A 9,037-nucleotide genomic window follows, 5' to 3' on the forward strand; every position below is an offset into this window, starting at 1 on the left:
GATTAAACCATTTTAATGCAGCTGTTTGTCTGTTACAACAGATATGTTGATCTGCTTTATCAATGCAGAAATGTTTTCTGAATACACCAGCAATTGTTGATAAAGAAGCAACTTAACAAAAGTCAAGGGTCAAGAGCACAACTAAAGCAACCACCAATCTCCATGATGGTGACCTCAAACAAAACATCTAAACTTCTGTAAATTCTCATTAAGAACTTTTGTAGACCTGTGACAGAAATAAAGTCAGTCTGGTTAGTAATAAGTGAAGCTGGTAATCCTGTTTGTGGAGTTGTTTAATCAGATCTTCAGAGATTTAATGTCTTTTATCTTCAGTTCATCTAAGGCTGTTGCTGAAGAAAGTTAGTTTGTGTTTTTATTTCTCTTTCTTTCAGTGCTTGTTCACAGCAGGTGTTTGAATGATTGAAAGAACGTTTCAGGAACATCATACTAACCTACTATCATTAAGGAAACTGGACATTTTATGTTCTTGGAATGTTACAAATCAATGTTCCTACAATGTTGAATTTTAGATCAAAATTAAGTTGAAAGAACGTTTGAGGAACATCATACCTCATAAAAACATTCCTGTAACATCAAATAAAATTGGACGTTTTTTATGTTCCCAGAACCAACACTGAATATTTAGAGAATATTTATAACAAAATTCTGTTAGCTGGGATAAGTCATTCATGACAATGCTGAACATGCACAGTCCTAAACATTTCACTAGCAATCAGCCTGAGCTACTAAAAATACTTGTATTAAGAATAATACATTTTAAAATGAACAATTATAAAATATTTCAAGTGAAACTGTGACATGGTCCTCAATCTAATATTGACTTAAACAAGTTTTGATGACATTTGATGCCAGGGTGACCTAACCTAAAACTGATAGTCTTATGCCAAATCTGTCTATATTGTGTACTTTGAGAGCAAAAAGCTACAAAAAAAAGCATAGCAAACTCCCCATGAAATATTGCCATTAGTGCAAATGAGACTGGGCTATCCAATAGAACTGAACTACACAGCACAACCCACAAGACAGTGAATCCCTTTACCTTGAGTGAACCTACGAAAACAAAACAATTTCTGATTGTCTCTCCTAATAAATTAATCCACTCTACTTTGAGTGATCACTGCAGATGGCTTGATTAGGTCGAGGGACTCAAATCTATAAAAGTTTGGCATTTATAGGCATTAGGCCAATCTCAAATACAATGGAGTTCACAGGGAATACAGCTGCATTCAAAAATCAGTAATGATGTATTATAGGTAATTAAAAACATACCAGCAATTGCAGAATTTATAAAAAATGTTTTCAGCCATTCTATATATTACCTTTATAATTTAACAGTCTTATCATGTCAAGTCAGTGAAGAGTTTGTTTTGGATTTCAAATATTAAACATATTGCAAAGTATTAATATTATATATTAAATGTATTATATACATCTTAATAATCTAAAGAATTAGGAGAGATAGTTTTTCTTTGTCTAAATATATACATATACCCATGTATAGACAAAACCAGCAAAAAAAAAAAAAAAAAATATATATATATATATATATATATATATATATATATATATATATATATATATATAAAATTTACTTTTTACTTATCCTGATCAACTTTCAAATGAAGACAAATACAAAATTGACGTTGGTCATTGCTCTGGAGGATGACATGACAGGCCAGGGTAACCTGACCTCTAATTGATATTGATGTTCAAAGAGGTTGACCAACCTGTCTTATGTACTTTTTGCTTTTTGATATCTAAAGACATCTGTTAATAATTAATTTACAAATTCATACTTGGTCAGCAAGAAACTACTATAAAAGATCTGTTTCTCTGAGAGGCTCTTCACAAACCATCAGCCATGAGAGCTGTTGTGCTTGCTCTGACTGTAGCCCTAGTGGGTAAGTTTTATGTTTTAAAATTCATAAGTTCCTGTTTCTTTTTCCTTAAAAGATTTCTCTTAAAAGTAAAAGTAAATTTAGAACTTGTTAAAAACAAGTAAAATGAAGTAATTTTCAAAGCAAATTCTCTTATTTGTTTCTTTCAGCAAGTCAACAGATCAACCTTGGTAAGTAAAAAGATTGTAATTTGGTAATTTGGAAACTGGTCATTTACAACTGTTGCATTCTTGCTTAAACTCAACCAGAGAAATACTCTACCCTTCTCAGTTCCAGAGTTTGCCCTTGATAAGACCTATGTATACAAGTATGAGGCTCTGCTCTTGGGTGGTCTTCCTCAAGAAGGTCTGGCCAGAGCAGGTATAAAAGTCAGCAGCAAGGTTCACCTCACTGCCGTGACAGAAAACACCTTCCTGATGAAGGTAATGACCATTAAGAACTGTAAATTTTATAGGTGTTCAACACTCAGAGGAAACTAAAAATGTGTTAGCAAGCATTGGCTGTTAAAAGATGCAATTTCCTCATTTTAAGTGAAGATATTGCTTTACAGCTCATGGATCCTCTACTCCACGAGTATGCTGGCATTTGGCCCAAGGATCCATTTGTTCCTGCCACTAAGCTCACCTCAGCTCTGGCTGCTCAGCTTCAGATTCCCATCAAGTTTGAGTATGCTAATGGTGTGGTTGGAAAGGTATTCGCCCCTGCAGGAGTCTCCCCTACAGTGCTGAACTTGCACAGAGGAATCCTCAACATCCTTCAGCTCAATCTCAAGAAGACCCAGAACATCTATGAGCTGCAAGAGGTGAAAAAGTACTCCTAGTATGTTTATGATCTATTTCTATAATTTGTTCTGCAATCTATTTTTTTTACTTGTCCTTCAAGGCTGGAGCTCAGGGAGTGTGCAGGACCCACTATGTCATCAGTGAGGATCCAAAGGCCAACCACATTATTGTCACCAAGTCCAAGGATCTGAGCCACTGCCAGGAGAGAATTATGAAGGACATCGGCTTGGCATACACTGAGAAGTGTGCTGAATGCACAGAGGTAATGAAAAAGACTGGGAAGAACTGAAATATTTACTCAATATAATTTAATCAATATAATGAAAATGCTCAAGTGGTCATGTACCTTTCTCTCAACAGAGGGTGAAGAGTCTGATTGAAACTGCATCTTACAACTACATCATGAAACCAGCTGCAGCCGGTGTACTGATCGCTGAAGCAACAGTTGAGGAAGTGCATCAGTTTTCACCCTTCAATGAGATCCATGGTGCTGCCCAGATGGAAGCAAAGTATGATTAGTCCTCTGTGAGATTTCTCTTAAAATATGAACTTACAATATTACTAAGAAATAAATAATTTTTTTTTAGACAAACCTTGGCTTTTGTTGAGATTGAGAAGACCCCTGTCGTTCCAATCAAAGCTGATTATTTGGCCCGTGGATCCCTGCAGTATGAGTTTGCAACTGAACTACTTCAGACCCCCATTCAACTCACAAAGATCAGTGATGCACCAGCACAGGTATAATACATTACTTAAATTCTTTAACAGTCTTCAAGTCAAAGCATTTGATCCATGAAGACATCATCTGAGTGTTGCCCTTACTCTCTCTAGATTATTGAGGTCTTACAGCACCTTGTTGCAAACAATGTGGCCCTGGTCCATGATGATGCTCCACTTAAGTTTGTTCAGCTGGTCCAGCTCCTGCGTGCTGCCACCTTGGAGAATATTGAAGCCATCTGGGCTCAGTTCAAGGACAAACCAGTTTACAGGTACAATATGAGAGCAAAACGTTAATAGTAATGTAGTTCAAATGCAGTTTTTTATAACAAATATATTTTAAACAATGAATCTGTTAGGCGCTGGCTTCTGGATGCTCTTCCTGCTGTTGGCACACCGGCCATTGTAAAATTCATCAAGGAGAAGTTCCTGGCTGGTGAACTTACCATTCCCGAGTTCATTCAGGCTCTTGTGGTTGCTCTGCAAATGGTCACTGCTGATTTGGACACCATCCAGTTGACAGCTGTGGGTTCATCTTACTATACTCAAAGTGCTGTTCTTCAAATCTTATCTAAATCAAATTAATGATTTCTGTATTTGCTGAACAGAGCTTAGCTACACACGAGAGAATTGCCACAATCCCAGCTCTTCGTGAAGTCGTCATGCTTGGATATGGTTCCATGATTGCCAAACACTGCGTTGCAGTTCCCACTTGCCCTGCCGAGCTCCTTAGGGTAAACCCCTCAAGCCCTCAATACATTTCTGTCATGGACATAATATAATATTTTAATATTTGTATTAAATATCTGTATGCGCCTCAAACTCATTAGCCCATCCATGAGCTTGCTGCAGAGGCCATTTCCAAGAATGACATTCCTGAAATTACTTTGGCTCTGAAAGTTCTGGGCAATGCTGGTCACCCTGCTAGTCTTAAACCCATCATGAAGCTCCTACCTGGACTGAGAACTGCAGCTACTTCTCTGCCTCTTAGAGTCCAGGTTGATGCCATCTTGGCCCTGAGGAACATTGCCAAGAAAGAGCCCAAACTGGTAAGTGTCAGACAATGTAGAAATGTTAAAATACATACATACATAAATAATGTAAAAAGGAAAAGATTATTCACATTTTCTTCCAGTAATAAGTAAACCTTATTCCCTTCCACAGGTTCAGCCAGTGGCCCTGCAGCTTGTATTGGACAGGGCTCTCCACCCAGAAGTGCGAATGGTTGCTTGCATTGTGTTGTTTGAGGCAAAGCCCTCAGTGGCCCTCGTCTCAAGTCTTGCTGGTGCTTTGAAGACTGAGACTAACATGCACGTTGCAAGCTTTGCCTATTCCCACATCAAGTCCTTGACCAGAATCACTGCTCCTGATATGGCAGCTGTGTAAGAAAATCAAATGATTTTTCATGTATTTTAATTTATCACATCAAATAAGCACAAGCCAGAGGTAATTATGGTTGTCCATTTCAGTGCTGGTGCAGCTAATGTTGCCATCAAGCTCATGAGCCGCAAGCTGGACAGGCTTAGCTTCCGTTTCAGCAGAGCCCTTCAGCTGGACTTCTATCATAGTGAGTTTTGCAATTTCATAAGAGAGGTCTTTTGTGTGTTTCTTAAGATATGTAAAAATAATCCCCACATATAATAAATCACATTAATTGTATTCTTACCTCTGTCCCTGTGCAGCTCCTCTTATGATTGGAGCTGCTGGTAGTGCCTACATGATCAATGATGCCGCCACCATCCTGCCCAGAGCTGTTGTAGCTAAAGCACGTGCTTATCTGGCTGGAGCTACTGCTGATGTTCTTGAGGTGGGCAAAGCAAGACCTTTTGAAGAAAATCTGATTCATGGTTTTAAAGTGTTTTCAGTCTACAATCAGTTGATTCTTTCAAACAGATTGGTCTGAGAACTGAAGGAATCCAGGAGGCTCTTCTGCAATCTCCTGCTGCAGATGAAAGTGTTGATCGTATCACAAAGGTTAAGCGTACCCTGAGAGCAGTAAGTTTTCATGTCCAGTGAATTGTATAATTTTGTACTTTTATGTATTATAAGCATAACATAGGATAAATAAATTTATCTATCTATATATATATATATATATATATATATAACTTCTCTGTTTTAACTCTTCAAGCTTGCAAATTGGAAGGCCTTGCCAACCAATCAGCCACTGGCTTCAGCCTACATCAAATTATTTGGACAAGAAGTGGCTTATTTAAACATTGACAAGACCATCATTGAAGAAGCAATACCGGTACTGTGTTGTAGTTTAAATCTCTCTCATTACCATATTTTTTTGAGATCTGCCTCACAAATAATTATCACAATTAGAATTAAAATTCTCATAAACACTATTCCCAGCTTGCTACTGGACCCAAACCACGTGAACTGTTGAAGGGCGCCCTTAAAGCTTTGCAGGAAGGAATTGCCTTTCAGTACGCCAGACCCCTGCTTGCAGCTGAAGTGCGGCGTATCTTGCCAACAGCACTTGGTGTGCCCATGGAGCTCAGTTTGTACACTGCTGCTGTTGCTGCTGCAAGCCTCAATGGTACCTTTGTTTTCTTAGAATTTTTTATCTGTTCCTTGGATATGAGGGTGTCACTTCCAAGTTTGATGTTGTTCTGTTCACCCTTCTAGTTAAGGCCACCATTACACCTCCTCTCCCTGAGCAGATTGAGACCATGACTCTTGAGCAGCTGAAGAAGACTGATGTTCAACTCCAAGCTGAAGCAAGACCAAGGTACGCTTTTGCAGCTACAATCATGAAGATGGGATATGAAGTACACAACAACAGTTTTACAAACAATCTCCCTTATTCTCATTTCAGTGTTGCTCTCCAGACCTTTGCTGTGATGGGAGTGAATACTGCCTTGATCCAAGCTGCTGTTATGGCGAGAGGAAAGATCCGTACAATTGCCCCTGGAAAAGTGGCTGCAAGAGCAGACATTCTGAAGGGCAACTACAAGGTGGAGGCTCTGCCTGTTGAGCTTCCTGAACACATTGCTGCTGTGAGGTAATGAACTCTTAGTCTTGCCAATGTAGCAAAAGTGTTGTTTGTTTGTGACTGCACTTTTTTGGAAGTATCTTTTACTTTTCTTGTTCCAACAGCTTTGAGACTCTTGCTGTGGTCAGAAACATTGAAGATCCCACTTCTGAAAGGATTGTTCCCTTAGTACCTGAGCTGTCTCTGCAAAACTCCCAGACATCATATGTTGGTTATTCGGTAAGTTTTGAATACAGACATGGACATATGGAAACATGGTAATATTTGCTTCAAGCTCCAAAATGGTAAGACGTTTTTTTACGTACTTTTTGATATAACTGATTTAATACTTAATTTTCTTTCCAGTCTTCCGAGATACCAGATGAGACTCCTGTGAGAGCTACTGCTCCATTTCACAAGACTCTCTGTCTTGCTGTCCCATACATTGAAATCAAGGGGTGCATTGAAGTGCACTCTCACAACGCTGCTTTTATCAAAAATGCTCCTCTCTTCTACATAATTGGACAGCACTCAGCTCGTGCTGCAGTGTCAAGAGGTATTCTTACAGAGATTACATTGATTAAAATCAAGTATTTTCAAATAAAATCCTAATTTATTGTTTGTCATTTTGGCTTTAGCTGAAGGTCCTGCAGTTGAAAGATTAGAGCTTGAAGTCCAAGTTGGTCCGAGAGCTGCTGAGAGGCTCCTTAAGCAAATCAACCTCATTGATGAGGAGACTACAGAAGGAAAGGCCTTCTTGTTGAAACTGAGGGAAATCCTGGAGACTGAAGATAAAAATGTGCCCGTCTCTTCTGAAAGCAGCAGCAGCAGCAGCAGCCGCATCATCAGCAGTTCAAGCTCCTCCATGTCCAGCTCTCGTATGACTGAGGTGAGGACATGGAATGTAGCATGTTGGATTGGAAGCCAATATTTGTGTCATAAATATATTTTTCACTGAATCACTTTATATGGATTTTCAGACTGCCACCATCATGGAGCCTTTCAGGAAGTTCCACAAAGATCGGGTAACTATACAAAATTATTTTTGTTAAAAATATTGTTTCTTTTAGATCATCAAATATTCATCATGTATATGATATCATTTTGCTTGCAGTACATGGCACCACATGGCGCCTCAAAGGCAAAAAGCAGTGGAAGCGCTGCATCTAGTTTTGAGGCTCTCCGGAAACAGGTGAATCAATTTGTGTCATTTGTTTGTTCATAACATAAAACAACCAAATGTGACATAAAATCAACTTGAATCTATTATGGTTTATGTTTTCAGGCTAAGTTCCTTGGAAACGGTATTCCACCTGTTTTTGCTGTCATTGCCCGTGCTGTGAGAGTTGACCACAAGCTGCTGGGCTACCAACTTGCAGCTTACTTTGACAAGCCAACCGCAAGAGTGCAGCTCGTCATTTCCTCCATCGCTGAAAATGACAACCTGAAGATCTGTGCTGATGGTGCCCTGCTGAGCAAGCACAAAGTCACTGTAAGACCAAAAAGACTTGTGTGATCTTTAAAAAAAAAAAAAAAACAGCAAGAACAATTATCGAAATGAATTTCTCAGGTGAAATAATTGACATCAATACCATCCTTTGAACACAACTGTCCTTTTTCAGGCCAGGGTTGCTTGGGGTCCAGAATGCCAACAGTATGCAGTCACTGCTAAAGCTGAAGCCGGTGTCCTGGGCGAATTCCCTGCTGCACGTCTAGAGCTGGAATGGGAAAGGCTGCCACTAATCGTCACCACCTATGCCAAAAAGTAATGTTCAGAAACACTGAATGACAAATGAAGAGTGTAAAAAATGGCACTTGTTTAATCTTTGTGCATCCCTTCACAACTAGGCTGTCTAAGCACATCCCTATGGCGGCTCTCCAGGCAGGCTTTAGACTTGAAAGAGCAACAAACAGTGAGAAAGAGATTGAACTGACTGCAGCCTTGCCAACTCAGAGGTCCTTGAATGTCATTGCTAGGATTCCAGAGGTGAAGTATTTTTCCTTTAAATTATGACACACAAAGAGACATAATTAAGAAAATACAAATAATTATTTTTGTTTCTGCTGCTCTAGATGACTCTGTCAAGGATGGCTATTCCTCTCCCTCTCGCTGTTCCCATCAATCCAGACGGAACTCTTTCAATTCATATCGATGAGGATATTCTCTCCTGGATCCAGAAACATATCAATGAAGAATAAGAAATGAATTGCATTTTACATTTTCATGTTTAGTTTAATTGAATAGATTAACAATGTTGTGATGTATGTAATGTAATGTAATCTAATGTTAATAAATACCCTGCAAGTTTCAGAATTGTGTGAACTGCTTTCATTTTACAAGAACACTTAGTCAGTGGTTCTCATAAATGTTTTTGTACACTTGACAATAAGGTTCACAGTGACCAGGAGGATACATTTTTAGTTCACAATGTTTTGTCATGGCTACGAGAGATTAATTCATGGTAACGTGATAATATGTCACGGTCATGAGGTCATTTTGTCAGGGTAATAACAACATCCTTGTATCATGGTCATGCTATGTGAAGTTCTTGTGGCCATGACTTTAATGTGTAAACAAACCTGCATGACCAAAGCAACCTGGGATTATCAGAAATAATTATATTAACCTATATTATACT

The 9,037-nt window shown here is 38.8% G+C and overlaps 1 protein-coding gene across 1 annotated transcript; it reads left to right on the forward strand.

Moving 5' to 3' along the window:
• The first annotated feature begins 1,810 nt into the window (after nt 1–1,810).
• Nucleotides 1,811–8,709, forward strand: LOC125252644 (vitellogenin-like). The gene is made up of 28 exons (XM_048166115.1): nt 1,811–1,922; nt 2,069–2,089; nt 2,190–2,341; nt 2,470–2,721; nt 2,802–2,963; nt 3,062–3,210; nt 3,289–3,439; nt 3,533–3,690; nt 3,778–3,943; nt 4,027–4,152; nt 4,249–4,467; nt 4,583–4,800; nt 4,888–4,985; nt 5,101–5,225; nt 5,312–5,413; nt 5,550–5,669; nt 5,777–5,963; nt 6,053–6,155; nt 6,243–6,428; nt 6,524–6,638; nt 6,765–6,954; nt 7,037–7,287; nt 7,379–7,423; nt 7,513–7,590; nt 7,684–7,890; nt 8,021–8,163; nt 8,247–8,385; nt 8,472–8,709. The coding sequence occupies exons 1-28, from the start codon at nt 1,883–1,885 to the stop codon at nt 8,595–8,597; spliced, it is 4,029 nt and encodes a 1,342-aa protein (XP_048022072.1). The 5' UTR covers nt 1,811–1,882; the 3' UTR covers nt 8,598–8,709.
• The last annotated feature ends 328 nt before the right edge of the window (nt 8,710–9,037 follow it).

The sequence above is a fragment of the Megalobrama amblycephala genome, linkage group LG2 (genome assembly GCF_018812025.1).
Source record: "Megalobrama amblycephala isolate DHTTF-2021 linkage group LG2, ASM1881202v1, whole genome shotgun sequence".
NCBI classification, from domain to species: Eukaryota; Metazoa; Chordata; class Actinopteri; order Cypriniformes; family Xenocyprididae; genus Megalobrama; species Megalobrama amblycephala.